We start from the raw sequence: 17,378 nt of genomic DNA, 5'->3' as shown, positions 1-17,378 counted from the left end.
AAACTTATCAGCAACTGCATTTACACTATCATTAAAGGTAACCTTATGCAAGGCTAGAACCAAGAATCTGAGGTTTCTCATAAGCACAAGAGTCTATAGGTCTTGATATTACAGCCTCTTCCTTATTTTAAATGGGGCAAAAAGGAATTTAAAATTGAATATTATATCTAAAAACTCATTTGCTAATGATGTAAATACGAACTCACTAACTAATCAAAATTTAAAACTAGATCCAATAAACAATATATATATATATATATTACACATGTTATAAAAAAATGATATTAAACTGGTGATAAAAAATCATGGCTCAAATTTGAAAAAATGATATTATTTTAATTAATTGGATAGTGATCTAGGGTCAAACAAAAAGGAGTGGTCGTTCTGGAGAGGTCAAAACACGTAGGAGGCATATCTATATCTGTCACAAGATTCACGAGTCCAAGGCGTGGAGGCGTGCGTTATTATTTTTTGACCCGCACTCCAAGTGGGACTAGCCGAACGACACCGTTGATAGCCGCTAGGATCAGATACTTACAAAAAATAAAAATTTTACTTTTTGGCGGATGTTTCCCATGATTCGTTGACGAGACCACGTGGCGCTGTCGTTAGCTTCTTCCTCCAACCTTCTCGTGCATCATCGACAAAATCAAAAGTTTCATCCTCCAAAAATCAAGTTCATCCTTCTGTTCCACACGGCCCCCGCGCACGCCGCCCCCCCCCCCCCCCCCCCAAAAAAAAAAAAAAAAAAAATCATCCGTGTTCACCTCTCTCTCTTTTCTTTTTCTCTTGCCTTTCACACGCATACAGATTTTTTTGGTTAACGAAATTGGGATTTTCATTTGCTGCTTAGATTGGAATTATTTTATTCGGACCGTTATTTTCCTTTTTCCTGGAAAATTAACAAATAATTTGTTCATAAATTTGTCTATCTGAAGCCTGTGGAGATTTCGTTATGGCGTCGAGTTTTGATCGCTGGGAGAAGGATCCATTCTTCTCTGCGGCTGAGGAAGTTCAAGAATCCGCTGACAGGTATCATTTTGTTTATTTATTTATTTTTCCCTCTAGGGCTCCATTTCTGTTGGATTTTTCTCTTCCTTAATGTTTCATACATAATTTCTCCTTAACTTTTTCTATGATTTGTTTGCCTGCCAAGAATTCGAGGAACGGTGGGCCGATGTTAGTGTGATGGGCCCCAAATTTTGAATAATTCACGATTCAGAATTTCCTATTGTATTGCTTCCTCATATTTTCTCAATAATCTAATAAAGGAATTAGGGTTTGATTCAGGTGCCTTTTGTTAGTCATTGATTTGATTTTTTTTTTTTTCCTGATTTCATTGAAGGATGGAATCTACGTATAGGACATGGATTCATGCCACGAAAGACGCTTCCAGTATGTGGAATGCTGATGAACTTCGTAGGGATCTCCGAACTGCCCTTGGCACTACCAAATGGCAGGTCATCTTTCTCTTTCTCTTTCTCTCTCGTTCTTTGTATATGTGCCTGCGTTAATGGAACCAAAATTTATTGAATGGCATTGTGGTCGTATTAATGCAGTGGTGATATGTTACTAAATTTTCTGTGGGCAATGCAGTTAGAGGAGTTTGAACGGGCTGTCAACTCGAGTTATGTTAGAAATTCAATTGATGACGCAAAAGACAGGCATCGTGAATTTATTTCCGCTATTGAGGACCAGATTTCGAAAATTGAAAACTCATTACAGGAATCTTCTCTTTCAGAGGGAAAGGCTTCACATCCTTGGGTTCGTTTGGATGAAGGTGAATCCAATGAACTTGCACTGTTTCTTTCCGGACCTTCTACATCCGAAGACAAAAATCCTTCTAAAACCCATGCCAGAGACAATGAAAACCTACAAGTATCAGAGAAAGAAGCGGCGCCCGATTGTTCAAAGACCTCAAATCATTCTGCTGAGTGGGGTTCCCAAGAGACTAGGGAGGAGAAGTCGCGTGGCCATAGGAGGACAGCTAGTGCTAGTGCAGACATAGGTGCCTGGAAGATATCAGTTTTCGATGATGGTTTTCTACCTGGCTCTTCTAATCGGCAGCCCAACCAGCCTGTTCGGAAGATACCTAGTTTTTCAGGCTTCCTTAATTCCATGGAAACTGTGTCCAAGTTAAAATGGCCCAAGAACGCTTGCAGGAAATGTAAGGCAATGGATTGTAGTCAAGAAGCTGACAGTGCATTACTACGAACTGCTAATAGGGTTTGTATTCACTTAGTTTCCATAATGTTTAAACTTATTGATTTATGTTCTTCTATAGAGATTTACACATAAATTTCATAACTAATAGTTTCAATTATCATTTTTCATGAAGGGCATAAATTCATGCTACGAAAAAAGTAAGAGTTGCTTGGATAGTTGTGATGACTGTTATGATAAACAACTGTATGGCTGGTATGGTGCTATTCAGAGACAGCTTCAAAGGTCTCAGTATCAAATGCAATACAGTCGGCCTTTACAAATGACATTTTGGATAGTTCTCCTCCTATGCTTAATTGGTGAGCTTCCTTGAACTCCATCAGGTTATGTTCATATATGTACATGTCTCTCTGATAAGATGTAATATTTATTAAGTCAATCTTGCTTATTTAACAATAAGGTAGTTATGTCTTAGTCACTTAGCTTTGTTGTTCATCCTGCTGTCTACGTTTTCAGGTATTTTAAAATTTTATATTGCACGGCACACATATTGTTAATCAAATTTTCCACCAGCAGGATTGCTTTCTTTAAATGCTCAAATTGGATTCGAACTCGAGCTTAGAAGTTATAAGATTTATAACATGGAGAAAGTTGTTAATTTATCTGAATATGATTTATATTTCTATCATGTTCCCCTTTTTCAATGGATACCTTGTCAATGAACAAAGCCACATTTCCTTTCAAAGGAGGCCAAAAATAAATGCATTCACCTACTCCAATGGTCTTTTATGGAATTATGCCAATGGCTTGATCACTCCCTCATGTTTATTATAACAATTATTCTCTAGAAACTCAGTTCAGTTAACCAGTCCCTGTATGATTGAAAAATGTAGCGGATAGAGAGTAGCCTTAGGGACTTGAGATTCTGGCTGATGCTCTTGAATCTAAGGAAATAATTCTTGATAGTTATACACATCCATGGATTTCATTTTATTTATTCATTTTAGAATCCCACTGCAAAACAGACACCTGGATTCATTCGTAAACGGAGATTTAGTATGATTATGTACAATTGGTGGCTCAAGATTTGTATTCTTCTATATTCACTTTGTTTAGTTTTGCTTCAGTTTCTGTCTGTTTATGGAATTTTTTTTTTTTAAAAAAAATTATTATTATTTTTTCTTATCTTATTGGTTTTCTCTGCAGCTTTAATCACATTGCGTGCAGTCTGACCTGTGGCTTAAAGCTTTGTTTTGGTCCAAGAGGCTGCAGATTTTTGAGAATTCAGAAGCCTCTTTACATTACCGGGTAGAAAAATAGTTAGTTCTTATCTTACACTTACATGCAAGATTATGTTTCAAAAATACTTATAGTGAATAGGTGCTGAATGCATCCTAGCACTTTTGAAGAGTCCCTACTCATTCTTTCATTTTTGCCTTTTTCCATGTTTCATCTCTCCAATTTTTATTTCTTTGATGAAATAGGAAGCCCTGTTGTATTATTGTTAGAAAGAAGGTAACAGAGAAACTCGGGCAACAGTTTGTAAGCCAAATATGTAAACTTTGAGTTTCTGGAGTTGTAGTATACGCACTGGTATAAATTTATCTGGTATGTAAAATTTGATGTCTCCCCCAGTGACTCTCTCCCTTATAACTAAGTACTTGTATTGGCACTATAGAAGAATGTAAATTTAAACATGACGGTGCAAAAGTGCGCTGGCTGCCCTGTTTTCAGTCTCTCTCGTCCCATACTCTTTATTATGTTCCCTCTATGACAACCTACAAGTGCATATGACAGTGTATCTACTATGATATGATGTTATATTTGATCTCGCTTTTATTCTTTTCATAACCAATGAATTTAAGGAGAATACAGTTCCCGAAGTGGCGGCGTGTATCTCTGGCCAACATGTATTCCCCGTGTAAGGATTTCGGTGAGATGCAAAATGGATTCTTTATTGAACATTATTAAAGTTTTGCATTGTAAACATGACATTAAACAATGTACTTAAAAGATTCTGGTCCGTAACAATACTGAAATGAAGCATGAAAAACAGGACACATTGTAGAAACTGGTGCACAATCAGAAAGTGGAAACTGTTAAAAATCTAATAAACATTGGTTAGGCATCTGTAACCGAAGTAGGAGCCGGCCACGAGGAGAGGGACAAAGAACTCGAGAAAAGCAGCGAACTTTGGGGAGGCATCATCTTTGATAACAAAAGCGCTCATTTCTTTGTTTTTGGTTTCCTTGAAAGAAGCATCATCCTTGTCATCAACATCCTGGATCTTGTAACCTTGGAGAACTCCGACTTGGTACTTGAGAAGCAAGTGTTTTGCAGCTTTACTGTGGCCAATATCCTCGAAGTCTTTTGTGGCGTCTTTCCCTGCTGACTCCAACAAAACCTCTTCTCCTCCTGGGTGTTCCTCCAAGAATTTGGTCACATCCAATACCTGTTCAAAATTTAGTGAATTTATCAGAAACACATACGCGAGTGGCACATGTGCATCGTGTGTGTGTGTGAGAGAGAGAGAGAGAGAGAAATAGAGAAAGGATTTTTACTCTTCCGTTGATGACAAACCAGCAATCCTTCTTGGATTTGTGTTGAGCCACCTGTGAGAGAGTGAAAACTCTTTGGTCGGCCATGGTTGGCTTGGTCTCTGAGGAATTACGTATCCGGAGGAGGAAAATTGTGCTGAGGGAGCGTGTGCAAGCTAAAATTTGTAGAGGCAAAAGGGAGGGTGGTCTGCAACCACATGCGATGTACCTAACCCTCGTGGAGCGGACCCCAAGGCACGTTTATACCGGAAATTAAACTAGTTTCTGCACACTCCATTGACTGGGCGTTGTGAGTTGTGTGAGTAGAGTAGCAGAATTATTAGGTCTTGGGGTAGGTGAAATCCCCGTGAGACAAACACTTTTGTTTACTTCTTTGATGATTGACTTTATTTGTTGGATTGTCACCATTACAGCACTTTAAAAAACAAAGCAAGCTGTCAGCATCTAAATATTTTGGAATTGTTTATTGTTCATGTATTCATTTTTGAACCATTGCTTTCTGGTTTCTGAATCCTGATAAATGTTCAAGGAAATGTCGTGTCAGTAGAACCATGGGTGGCGGACCTTTGCCAAAAAAATGGCAAATTGCCTATTTTGTTGCTTCCGTGGGAGGTGTTTCTCAACGGCATTTTGGGTACCAAATTCACCGTTAAAAATGCAATTGGCAAAATTTGAATCGTACAATAATAATAATAAAAAAATGGTGGGATTTATATATTTAATGAATTAAATTTATTTTTTAAATTAATTAAAATAATATTTAGTCATGGATTTCATATTTCTTACCTTTTGCTTATACAGTGGCTTTTATAATTTGGTTGAAATAAATTTTAAAATTTGATAATGTTATATTTTGACATTTGTCATTGTAGTAGTAATATCTAGATTTGACATTGACATTTGCATTTATCTTGAAAAGCTTATGCCAATGCAAATTTTAGAAACAGCAACGGTAAAATACAATTCACCATTGAAAATTCTCTAAATTAGTATGTAAAACTTTTAAAAGATCATTCATAAAAAATAAATAAATGCTCTAAATTAGTAAGTAAAACTTTTAAAAGATCATTCATAAAAAATAAATAAATAAAAACACTTTTGAAGTATTACTTTTTATCTGTGAAAACTAATCAAATCGGAAACCAATATTAGTAACAACAACAACAACAATAATAATGAAAGGTGGCTGGTGGCAATGCTTTTTTTTTTTTTTTTTTTTGGTGAATGAAAAAAAAAAAAAAAAAAAATCTTCTATAGGCATAAAACTGAAACCTTAGGCCATGCAACATGGTGGTAAGCAACTTTTTGAGACAATATGTTCCTTATGAGACAATATCGGAGCTTGACATAACTCAGAATCACAAAGTTTGAATTTGCAGGTGCAACATTTGACTGAGCACAGTTACTTTTGACCCTAATAGTGCCGTCAGCTAGGCTGAGCCTTTGTATTCATTCACCGCATCATAGAAAGAGAAACATAAATGGAAAACTATTGTGATGCACGAACTTCCTGTGTATTCTTTTGCAGACCCCTCATCTTTCCACCATCATCATGCTCTTTCCTGCCAAACTCTACACCTTGGAATGTGACCCTAGATGAGCGATACTGACTCCCAAATGCAGTGCCGAAGCCCCACCCAAGGCCGAGTCCAACCCCACAGCCTCCCCCTAAAAAAATTAATTAATTAATTAATTAAAAAAAAATGCTTATGCTAATGGCTGAAACAAAAGAAAGTGAAAGATTTGTTTCTTGCATAGATTGAGCAGAAGCATCAGAAAACATGAGAAAGAGTTGTATACCAACACCAAGACCCAAGATGCTCAAAGGTGTACCTGCGACAGACAAACATCATAAGTTGACAATTAGCTGGTTGAGAACCAAAATTACAAAGGAAGTTCGCAAGCATTAGTTATTTCAGACCACAAAGAATAACATATAAAAACAAGATAAATAAATTTCATAAGTGATCCAGAATAAAATTACAAATGTCTCATAGCCAATTTGATGCTTAACAGGATCTCATTTGTTCAGAAAAAGCCAGTTAAATAGTTCTCAAAAGAAGGGGTGGAAAAGAGTTCAAATAGTGTGAATATGATGTAAAAATAATGTAAATTCAAAAATGACGCGGAAATGCAATAGAAGTAAAGAATAGCTCATACTTTGTGCAACTAAATAGGGAAAAGGAAAACAAAAACCATGGGGTATTAATTTTGTGGGCGGAGAATCAAAATTAACCCATTTTAATTCTAAAAACTGCAAAAAAATACGCCCAAGCTAGACACCAAATGGCTGCTTATAAAAAAATGCTTAAAAATGAAGTTCCAACCAGTAACTGGCATACAAAGATACACGATCAATGTTGCTCAATGAGCTATCAGCAATCATATTCACCAATTACCATGCAGCTAAATTTTCATATATTACCCTGCTTTTGACTTCTCAACAACCCAACTTAGACGATTTAAGTTTCCTTTAACTGAGAGATTCACACTGTCACAATGCCAATTCTGAATCATGAAGAAGAACCATCCTTAGTTTTCAATTAAGTCATGGCACAAGCACCCTGTCTCCAATCACAAATGGATTTTATTTAGGTTTCACATGCACCTTTCTCCAATATATTCTGTTTGTAAGACAGAACATGCAACAGAAAATTTGTTCCATCCTCATAAACTGATATAGAACAAATTCCATTCATTCAGGACTTGAACTAAGATGCATCACCATGTACACATCCATGACCACAGGAAGACTAGGATACTTTATTCAAACAGACCAATGGAGTAAAGAAAATATAAATAATTCCTTCACTGATAGTAATGAAGCTAATGACTAATGAAGGACAGAGTGATCTACAGGTAGTAACCAATTTTGCACTTATAACGGGTGAATTAATCAAAAATAGATGTACAATACTTCTTCTATCCAAATGCATGCAAAATGAATTTGCAACCTCCAAACAAATGCTTTTGATCTCAGGCATCATGTGAAATTACTTACAAACTGCTGGAAAAAAATAAAAAAAAGTAACATTGAAACAGTGTCTTTGTGCCTTTTTATATTTCTCACATATCACAGCGATAAGCCAAGCCGCCAGTAATCACTTCCACTTTCCTTTCCTGATTACCACTACGGCTGCACTAATTCATTGCTGGATTTTACGTAATAAACTCAGCGAGCTCACAATTTTGGAGAAATCCCGGGTTAATCCACCAATTATGAGATACAGAGATGTTATTGATGGAAGCTTGGAACTAAATTTTAAACAAAATTTTAACTTAAAATGTATAATTAAGTATGCATTGAACGTCAAAAGCAATAAAAAAGAGCTCAGAACTGAATGTGTTTTCACATTGTTTTCCAAATTGAAAATTAAGAGTAACAGTACAAACCTCCGAAGCCCCAACCGACGCCAAAGCCGCAGCCAACACCGAAACCTTCCCCCCAACAAAAAAAGCAAAAACAAAAAAAAAAAAAAAAAACCTTTTTTTAGCAAAATCACAATATACTAATAGCTTCAAAGTGGGAAATAAGAATGATAAACATATATCCGTACCAAATCCGACACCCGCTCCATCGAAGAATGTAAGCACCATTTTGCCCCGAGTTTATATATAAATCAATAAATCCTGGCACATAAACTTACAATGAACAGAGTGGAAAATCCTATTCAGAATCAAAATATTCAACTTGTTACCGCTATTATCTGATCTCTCCTAACACAAAAATCAAAGTCTACTAACTGGAATTTCTTCACGAAAACAGCCACTGGCTACTGCGTTTTATCTCATGCTATCTTCTTGCCGGGTGTTTTGTTTGATCAGAGCTCTGCTTGGCTTTGTTTATTAAAGCCCATTAAGAGTTGATGGGCCTCAGTCAAGGAGCCTTGTGTTGTAGGAAGCCCGGCCCCAAGGTGAACCGAACCCATTCTTGTAAGTCCATCTTTTATGTCTACAACACGGTGTATACCACTAGTTGGTGACTCCCAACTCCAGCCTGACGTTCCAAATTAATTAAAAAAATTAAATAAATCCAAAATTGCCAGCTCAGATTAGATGCATTGGTTTGTCCATTATGAGCAATGATTTGATTTTCGGTATATAGTTGTCTCAGAAATTTAATATTAGAAAGAATTGTTTACGGATATAAGTAGATTGGGACGTGTTTTTCATTAAACATATAAAATGAAATGGGCTGAGTTGGAATCGCATATGTGTCTACTGATTAAAATTTGGTCGAGTCCTTGGACATATTGGCTACCCATGATCATCTCATGGTGACAGTGAATTTTTGGCTTAGTAAAATGTGCCGGGTTATTTATCTCTTTTTCTTTTTATCTTACTAATAATTTTCAAAAGGTAGACCAATTTTATAAGTATTACCGCTGGAGTTATAGCACTTCAGCTGTCCTTTGGCGCAAAATTTGAAAGCAATTCACTCAATAACATGTTACTGCATCAGTATTCCAATTTCCGAGTCCTTATTTAATTCATCAATAAAAAGAATCTTTAAATTATTTCAAAACTTCATCCAAATATACCATTTTCTTCTATAAGGTCAGAAATCTTTTTTTTTTTTTTTTTTTGGGGGGGAAATAGATTTACCTCTTATTTTGTATCTGAATAAATATTTCTGTTGATCTTTAATAATAAATCAAATAAATAATTATAATACAATTAAAAACGCACGTAATTCAGGAGAAGCTCAAATAGCTACAATCCGGACATATCTTCATGGGTTATTTAAGCCAATCTTAAGAAAAATAGCTATTTTAAATCAAAAGCTAAAAGCGCTACTCAGGAAGTTTTCTCAATTTTCCGTCTACTTTCTTTGTTTTTCGACTGAAAATGAGCTGGTGGTGGTCCGGAGCAATTGGCGCTGCTAAGGCAAGAATGAATTCCAATATGTCTCTCAATCACCGTTTTCTATTTTTGATATTGATTAACATCTTAATCTGTTATTTTATTTTAATGGCAGAAAAAGTTTGACGAAATTGAAACACCCATAAGCTACCAGAGCGTGGGGTTGGTGATCGGCGTAACGGGCATCGTCGGGAACAGCCTAGCCGAAATCCTCCCTCTCTCCGACACACCTGGCGGTCCCTGGAAAGTTTACGGCGTGGCAAGACGTCCCCGTCCCGACTGGAACGCCGACCACCCCGTCGAATACATTCAGTGTGATATCGCCGATGCGGACGACATCAATAAGAAGCTCTCCGACCTGACAGACGTCACGCACCTCTTCTACGTCACGTGGGCTAACCGATCCACCGAAGAAGAGAACTGCGAGGTCAACGGCACTATGTTCCGCAACGTCCTACGCGCGGTGATTCCGAACGCTCCGAAGCTCCGCCATATCTGCCTCCAGACGGGGACCAAACATTACACTGGACCGTTCGAAAGCCGCGGCAAGCAGGAGCACCACGATCCGCCTCTCACGGAGGATTTGCCCCGATTGAGCGGCCCGAATTTCTATTACACTCTGGAAGACGTGCTATACGAAGAGACAGAGGACAAACCGAATTTGACTTGGTCCGTTCATAGGCCCAACACGATATTCGGATTTTCCCCTTTTAGCTTGATGAACATAATCGGCACGCTGTGTGTGTATGCCGCTGTTTGCAAGCACGAGGGTGTTCCATTGAAATTCCCAGGGAAAAAGGCCGCTTGGGATTCTTACTCTGTGGCTTCGGATGCGGATCTGGTGGCGGAGCAGCAAATTTGGGCGGCGGTTGACCCGTATGCGAGGAACGAAGCTTTTAACTGCAACAATGGGGATGTTTTCAAGTGGAAGCATCTGTGGAAGGTATTGGCTGAGCAGTTTGGGATTGAGAATTATGGGATTGAGGAGGGTGACAGTTTGAGTTTGGTGGATTGGGCCAAGGGAAAAGAGAATGTATGGGAAGAGATTGTGAGGGAGAACCAGCTTCAGCCTACGAAGCTAGAGGAACTGGGGGTTTGGTGGTTTGCGGACTTGATATTGGGCGAGGAAGCCCTGTTGGATAGCATGAACAAGAGCAAGGAACATGGTTTCATGGGGTTTAGAAACTCCAGGAATTCTTTCATATCTTGGGTTGACAAGTTTAAAGCTTACAAGATTGTGCCTAACTAAAGCACATTGTACGTGTTTGATTTCTTGATAATAATGATGATGTTGGTAATGGAAAAATGTTTGGGGAGGTGGGTTTTGTTGTTTTTAGGCTATTGTAGAAAATAAAAAGAGTGAAGACACACGCATTTGCATCACTTTTTCTTTTATTTTTGCTATGACAAGTTGCAGAGTTTTTCTTCTATGATAATGAAGTGTCAACAATAATCTATTTTTCACCTATTCAATTAGGGGTGGGCATGGATTGGATTGGTTCGGTTTTGGACTGAAATACAACACAATCCATATATATCGGTTTTTCTAATTTACAATCCAAACCAAACCATTAAAGCATTAAATCCAAACCAAACCAAACCATTTATGATCGGTTTGGTTTGGATTGGTTAATCGGTTTGAAACTTACTAATTTATAAATATATAATACAAATAAAAAAAATTTCAAATATAAAATATAAATAATAAATTATAATTATCCAAACATAAAATACAATTAGAATAATACAACATAGTCTACAATGGAAAATAAAGAAGAAAATATAGCAAATGATACATATCATGCACTTATTAAATAGCAAACATTAATGCCATCATCTCACTCCTATAAAATCAAATTAAAATTGTTAGAACAAATAATGTAAAATAATACATTCGTCAAAATTCATTCACTCAAGAATCAATGCATAATTCCTTTTTTTTTTTTTAACCTTAAAACTTTGGTAAATCATAAGTCAATCAACGTTAACAGGTTCACTAATTTTAGTTGATTCTGTAAGCTCTACAAAGATCAAAATATAAATTATATTTAAATATTTATATATATATATATATAAGTAACAATTGGATACAATATATGTAGATATATATATATATATATATGATGGGGATGTAAAAAATATATATATATTATGGTGATGGTGATGGACTGGTGGTGAGCGGCAACAAAGGTAAATATTTAGTTTAGGGTTACAACTTACAATTTGATTTGAGATTTGGGATATGAAAATGTAAAAAAAAAAAAAAAAAAAATTATCTATATATATTAAAAATCAATATATAAAATTGGAAAAAAAAATTTAAAAATTAATATATAAAAATGAAAAAAATATTCTAAAATTAATGTATAAAAATGAAAAAAATAAAAAAAAAACATAATTTTTTAGTTATATAATATTTTATTTGGTTTGGATTGGATTGGATTGGATTTATATTTCCAATCCATAACCAATCCAATCCATACAATTTATAATATTTTGAACCCAATCCAATCCAATTGATGTAAAAATCCAATCCAAACCGTTAAAAATGGATTGAATTGGCCGAATTGAACGGGTTGGATTGAATTTTACCCACTCCTATATTCAATACAAAACCATTTTGTTTATAAGCCATCATTTACCCAAAGAGCCAAAAAAAAAAAAAAAAAAAAAAAGTGTTGTTTATAAGCTATACAAAGTTGAAGTGGATAAAAGTTTTACAGATCTTACTCCTTGTAAACAGATAGAAGAATCCTATTTGATTGAAAAGTCAAAAATGTATAGCTAGGGCCTACCTTAAAAATGAAACTATAGGACGTTGGAAAATTTTGTCTGGTTTATATGCGGACGAAGATACACCTATTGTTTAAAATTTAAGTGAGTGGCGGTTTACCTTAAAAGTCTACTCGGATCTTAGCCTAAGGGCCTATCTTAAAAAGAAACAATAGGATGTCGGAAAATTTTGTCTCTGGTTTACATGCGGATGAAGACTAACACCGCAAAGCCCCCATTACCGCAATTTGTTTAAAATTTAGGAGACTGGAAGCTTTAAAAAGTTAGTTGGATCTTATTTTTCATGGAGGGTATTCTAACAGTAAAGTACTAAAGTGTGCATAATCAAATGAATAAATTAGAGCACTTAATTTAAACTATTGACTCCGTCCATGAATATATATATATATATATATTTTTTATCAGCCTAGTGGCAACTCTATATATGATGTTCTATGTTAAGTCATCCAATGAATACAGTTATTGCCAAGACTTAATTGTGAAAAGTATATTGCATGATCATATGCATTACTTTTAAAGTCGTGGACATAATTTAAGTGTCTTATTGGTTAGGATAGGATATCAGGACCTATACCTATTTGTGTAAATGAAAGAAACATGTACATAAATATATATATATATATATATATAAACGACATCCAGAGCATCATGTTTGAGATTTTTTTAAAATTATTTCTTCCATACAAATTGTTAAATTCATATTTTTAAACTGAATTAGACTAATATCGCATCCTCTCTCCTCCAAATTATTAGAAAATTTATATGTGGCTATCGATGATCATGTATGAAAAATCATAACCAATATTTAGATGATAATGGCATTAGTTCAATAACCCATGTTCTTTTCTTGTAGAAGATTTTCTAGTCGATCAATAATTACCTTTGGTTTTAATTTGTTCAGCTTAAGAACGTTGAGAGACTTTAGAACAGATCAGGATTCACAAAACTTATTCATACATGATGACAATCACCAAATTTATGCATCTAGAACTTCATTGCAAAATAATAAAAAGGACTTTTCAATAGAAGATTGAAAATCAAAAAGGCAAATGGAGTTGAAAAATAATCATCTTTTTCTATATCTTTTCTTTTTATCTCCTTTTATAAAATTTATTATAGGGCAGTTTCATTAACTCTACAGTATACTGTATAGACATGCATAGATTAATTATAAGTTTAAAGTTGGTTATGTATATATGCTAATGTGGTCCAGTCCACCTTTCCTTGTTTGCATATTCACTTCTATATAAATATGTGTAATAAAATACCTATCGATCTCATCCTGCAGAAAAATAAAAAATGATTTCCCTGACAGTGAACCTTAGTAGATTAAGGAAATAAAGCATGTAATGATTTATAGTTTTTAACTCATAAAATAGTTCATAATAAACATCTAATGATCAGCATTTGCTATCATATAATATTCAGACCCCCCCCACAAGGTATATCAGCCTTTAACATGTGGTAACCCTATTAGACTTATTGACGGAGCAGCCATGACACCTCTCTTTGATATCCTTCTTCCTTTTTCCAGCTTTCTCCTACTTCCTTCTTTTCCAATCAAACCTTCTTCTTTGATGGTAGACAGTCCTGAAAAGTGATTTACACTTTCACTAGATTACCCTTCAAAAAGTCAGATAAACTTTTTCTTCTTTTTTTCTTGAAATAAAAAAGTTACATAAACTCAGGCACGCCATGTCGAAGAAAAAAAAAAAAAAAAAAAAGGGGGCTAAAAAAAATTATATCAAATCAAATTGAATTAACAAATTTGAATTTCAAAAATAATTCGGTGATAGATTTTTTCCTGTGGCATTATGATTAGTGAAGTACTTGCGTTGAAATTAATTTACCTTTGTTGTCCATCATATATCTCATCATTCCGTCATTGCCAGTACTCATCTCATACTGATCCTCACGGCCGTATGATTCATCTTGCAGTATTTCTTTCACTTGACAGCTTCTTGTCATCTTTGACCGGGCAGCCGAGAAAAGCCACGTGGCATCGATCTGTTTGCTGATCATACGCGCTGCGTAATATGGAATCTTCATACGCTTCGCCTCCGACTTAATACAACCATTGATGAACATTATGCAATCCATCAAACTCTCTTTGGCCAACCCTTTCATGTCATAAGCCTGTGATCTTCTCCAGAGGCTTCTCAAATGGGAATTTGCTGGATCCGAAAGGCAAAGAGCTCGTGTTGAATCGCTAATGGCTGAATCTGGATCTTTAAGCAGCAATTGACATTGAGCTCTATTACTGTAAAGCACCATTCTCTCTTTTCTTAACCTCAATGGGCACAAATTTAATGCTTCAGAGTATTTCCTCATAGCTTCTTCGATTTCTCCTAACCAGAACTTTTGGTTTGCTTGTTGCTTTATCGAACAAATCAAAACCCTTTTCTCTTCAAGTATTTCTTCAGATAATACCCTCTCTTTTTTCCTTCTCTCTACCTTCAAATCCCATATATCTTTCAACACTTTTCCGAGTTTGCTACTTTTATTATGCTTCAATTTATTTTGCTTATAATATAAAAGTAGTTCTTTGGTGATTGTTTCACCTAAGTTTGGTCTATCTCCGAGGTCTCTAAGTTCGACTAAATCAACAAGAAAGAAGACAGCAATTTCAATAACTTTGTACCTCGTATCTGGGTCTTTGAGAAGTAGTAGCAGACAATCGATGCCCATGTACTGCCAATCGTCTGAAGATCTCGAGAGATTACAAAGGTTGTCTATAACCTCTTTTGATTCAGCAACGTTTTTTCTGCCATATTTACTGTAGCACAAGATTCTTAAAAGTCCAATACCAGCAGGTGAAGTGTCGTTGACTAGTCCACCCCACATCCCACACAAGTCTTTCAAAAATTCCTTCCTGCAAATCAGATTCAAAGACCTCTCTTTGTAGGCAAAACAGTTTAGGAAATAGAGAGACCAGCACTGTAGTTGGCTAGTCCATTCTTCAGCCTTGCAGTTCTCCATTTCTAATCCTCCAACACCTCTGGTAAGCAAATTGCTTTGGTATTTCGGTCTCTTATTCCTATCCTTTATCCCTATAAAATTACCATAAACCACATCAAGACATGTAGAAGCTAGTTTCATAGCTAATCTCACCAGCTCTTGTTCGTGTTCAGCTAAGGCTTCAAAGGTTCTTTCATAGCTAGCTAAGTGACCGAGAGCTCGTACCGCTACCCTTTGTTCCACCCAACAAAGCTTTCCTCTAAGAAGCTCCATCAACGGTGGAATAACTCCTGCTTTTACGGCTTTTTCGGCGAACTCAACCTTGTTCATGGTGTAAGAACCGATCACATGAGCAGCGTAATAAGGGATGTATATGTTTTGGTCCCTTTGAAGCCAATCTCTGTTATTGATGCCTTTGTTGATTAAGCTTGCCATGCACTCAAAAACGCCTAGAGATGGGAACTCCGGGTCATCGGGGTGAGTCATGGCAATGTGCCATAGACCACTGAGCACAAGAACGTGTTGATGGTCTTCTCTGAGTGGTATTTGCTTAAAGCAGTTTACTATACCAGCTCGCCTTTGAAGAGAATCAGGCTCTTTCATTGTACAGAAGAAACAAAATGAAGCCATACAAGTATCAGAAATATTATGCATTGTATTAGCAGTACTGGGGATGCTACAAGTTGCTGTGGGGGTCTTTTCCTTCTTCTTTTTCTTCATGGAATCCATTGATGAGCCAAAGAAAAGGTTGCGGTTAGGGTTCTGGTTCTGGTTCTGGATTTGGTTAGGTTAAGGTCACAGCATACGGAAAATTTTTAGTGGGGGAAAAGGGGAGTGGGAAAAGCAAGTGGAGTAGCAGAGTCTTGTAGTGACACCTAGCTAGCAGCCGGCGCATATGTAATATTTAAAATCATTTTAGCTTTTCAAATTATTTTGAATTGGTCCTCCACGTACGGTTTGTCCTCATCTCTCAGTACTTAAAAATGGATTTTACTTAATTTGTTGCATAATTAATTTCACTACTTTTGCCCCTCCAAAAATTATAATTGAATAATATAACAAATTAGTTTTTTTTTTTTTTTTTTTTTGATAATAATCATTGTTTGTTCAAATAATTTTTGAAATTTAAAATTTTTATTCATAATATCAAAATAATAATAATTATAACAATAACATATACACTAAAAAAAGATGTTAATTTTCTTGTTTGTGATTAATTTATTTTCTGATGCTTCTTAGAAGTGGAAAGAAAGTGGTCCTTGCTGAAAATTGATCTGTTTTGGACTAACTTTGAGCATTTTGTAAATAAAGCATGGCCTTTTTACCCCCTTTCTTTCTTTCAGACTTTCAGTTTTTTTCTATTATTTACATTTTCTTTTGCCTACCTCTCGCCCAAAAGCAATATACGACGAAGGATCACGTAAGCAAAACAACAAAACGTTAAAATATGGTAACCGTAAAACTATACGCAAAAATGAAACCATGTGAAGACAAAATTTTCCTGGTTTCCTAGATATTGTTGTGATGATGTTGTCTAGAGCATAGATTTTCGTTAACTTAATTAATTATTTTGTCAACAGCCCTAAACGCTACTCTTAACACCTCTCTAAATCCAAAAGCTTCTTTAAAAGCTCATATTTAGCTCTGATTCTTCTCCACTTTTGTAAAATTTGATTAATCTTTATCTAATATAAATAAAGATTGGAATGCAAAAGGGAAGGTGAGGACTGAGGAGGGACCACAACTTCAAAATGGATTAGTACCAATTCTCTGTTCAAAACAGAAGCAGGGTTTGTGGTGGTCCTTCACATTCCTCAACTTGCATTTTCAAATAAATAAACCCCATAACTAGCTAAAGCAGAATCAGGAGCCAGATACAGATCAGAGAAGCAGTACTTCAAACATTGGTGGATGTCTCAAGAATATGCGGTTTCTATATAATTTAAGCATAACTATATATACGGATGGAAAAACTTAAAATTGCTTAAAGAAACATATACCCTAAATTGCTCAGAAACTCTTATATATATATATATATATATA

General features: G+C 35.6%; 4 protein-coding genes across 9 annotated transcripts; 2 read left to right on the top strand and 2 right to left on the bottom strand.

Moving 5' to 3' along the window:
* The first annotated feature begins 726 nt into the window (after positions 1 to 726).
* LOC107420568 (uncharacterized) lies at positions 727 to 3,899 on the top strand. Of its 6 annotated transcripts, none has more exons than XM_048466634.2 (6): positions 727 to 1,032; positions 1,157 to 1,233; positions 1,346 to 1,460; positions 1,560 to 2,226; positions 2,339 to 2,522; positions 3,370 to 3,899. In XM_048466634.2, exons 3-6 carry the CDS (start codon positions 1,375 to 1,377, stop codon positions 3,393 to 3,395), a joined length of 963 nt encoding a protein of 320 aa, XP_048322591.2. In that variant the 5' UTR covers positions 727 to 1,032; positions 1,157 to 1,233; positions 1,346 to 1,374; the 3' UTR covers positions 3,396 to 3,899. The 6 variants fall into 6 exon arrangements, with proteins under 6 accessions (XP_048322591.2, XP_048322590.2, XP_048322593.2 ...); XM_048466636.2 differs by having other exon boundaries at positions 729 to 1,032; positions 1,597 to 2,226; XM_048466633.2 differs by lacking the exon at positions 1,157 to 1,233 and having other exon boundaries at positions 728 to 1,032.
* A 198-nt stretch (positions 3,900 to 4,097) lies between these two features.
* On the bottom strand, positions 4,098 to 8,526 carry LOC107420569 (cytochrome b5). The gene is made up of 6 exons (XM_016029560.4): positions 8,279 to 8,526; positions 8,115 to 8,159; positions 6,522 to 6,554; positions 6,229 to 6,389; positions 4,725 to 4,775; positions 4,098 to 4,615 (listed from the first exon to the last, which is right to left on the bottom strand). Exons 1-6 carry the CDS (start codon positions 8,316 to 8,318, stop codon positions 4,271 to 4,273), a joined length of 675 nt encoding a protein of 224 aa, XP_015885046.3. The 5' UTR covers positions 8,319 to 8,526; the 3' UTR covers positions 4,098 to 4,270.
* An 830-nt stretch (positions 8,527 to 9,356) lies between these two features.
* Positions 9,357 to 11,014, top strand: LOC107433676 (3-oxo-Delta(4,5)-steroid 5-beta-reductase). The gene is made up of 2 exons (XM_016029543.4): positions 9,357 to 9,608; positions 9,700 to 11,014. The coding sequence occupies exons 1-2, from the start codon at positions 9,570 to 9,572 to the stop codon at positions 10,831 to 10,833; spliced, it is 1,173 nt and encodes a 390-aa protein (XP_015885029.3). The 5' UTR covers positions 9,357 to 9,569; the 3' UTR covers positions 10,834 to 11,014.
* A 2,682-nt stretch (positions 11,015 to 13,696) lies between these two features.
* On the bottom strand, positions 13,697 to 16,354 carry LOC107420561 (uncharacterized). The gene is made up of 2 exons (XM_016029550.4): positions 14,228 to 16,354; positions 13,697 to 13,967 (listed from the first exon to the last, which is right to left on the bottom strand). The coding sequence occupies exons 1-2, from the start codon at positions 16,062 to 16,064 to the stop codon at positions 13,825 to 13,827; spliced, it is 1,980 nt and encodes a 659-aa protein (XP_015885036.3). The 5' UTR covers positions 16,065 to 16,354; the 3' UTR covers positions 13,697 to 13,824.
* Positions 16,355 to 17,378: the final 1,024 nt, after the last annotated feature.

Source organism: Ziziphus jujuba, chromosome 5 (assembly GCF_031755915.1).
Source record: "Ziziphus jujuba cultivar Dongzao chromosome 5, ASM3175591v1".
Taxonomy (NCBI): domain Eukaryota; kingdom Viridiplantae; phylum Streptophyta; class Magnoliopsida; order Rosales; family Rhamnaceae; genus Ziziphus; species Ziziphus jujuba.
The sequence above is the reverse complement of the archived record's forward strand: the minus strand, read 5'-3'. Positions and strand labels throughout refer to the sequence as shown.

What these genes read in the sequence shown, in the direction of transcription:
- LOC107420569 (XM_016029560.4), bottom strand. Translation starts at nt 8,318, where the DNA reads ATGGTGCTTACATTCTTCGATGGAGCGGGTGTCGGATTTG. An exon ending in CATCTTGGGTCTTGGTGTTG is followed by an intron (nt 6,390 to 6,521) that starts GTATACAACTCT and finishes TAATTTTTTTAG; the next exon opens with GGGGAGGCTGTGGGGTTGGA. An exon ending in TGCAAAAGAATACACAGGAA is followed by an intron (nt 4,776 to 6,228) that starts GTTCGTGCATCA and finishes ACTCTCTCACAG; the next exon opens with GTGGCTCAACACAAATCCAA.
- LOC107420568 (XM_016045057.4), top strand. Translation starts at nt 956, where the DNA reads ATGGCGTCGAGTTTTGATCGCTGGGAGAAGGATCCATTCTTCTCTGCG. An exon ending in GTTCAAGAATCCGCTGACAG is followed by an intron (nt 1,033 to 1,345) that starts GTATCATTTTGT and finishes ATTTCATTGAAG; the next exon opens with GATGGAATCTACGTATAGGA. An exon ending in TTGGCACTACCAAATGGCAG is followed by an intron (nt 1,461 to 1,596) that starts GTCATCTTTCTC and finishes TGGGCAATGCAG; the next exon opens with TTAGAGGAGTTTGAACGGGC.
- LOC107420561 (XM_016029550.4), bottom strand. Translation starts at nt 16,064, where the DNA reads ATGGATTCCATGAAGAAAAAGAAGAAGGAAAAGACCCCCACAGCAACT. An exon ending in ATATATGATGGACAACAAAG is followed by an intron (nt 13,968 to 14,227) that starts GTAAATTAATTT and finishes ATCACTTTTCAG; the next exon opens with GACTGTCTACCATCAAAGAA.
- LOC107433676 (XM_016029543.4), top strand. Translation starts at nt 9,570, where the DNA reads ATGAGCTGGTGGTGGTCCGGAGCAATTGGCGCTGCTAAG. An exon ending in GAGCAATTGGCGCTGCTAAG is followed by an intron (nt 9,609 to 9,699) that starts GCAAGAATGAAT and finishes TTTTAATGGCAG; the next exon opens with AAAAAGTTTGACGAAATTGA.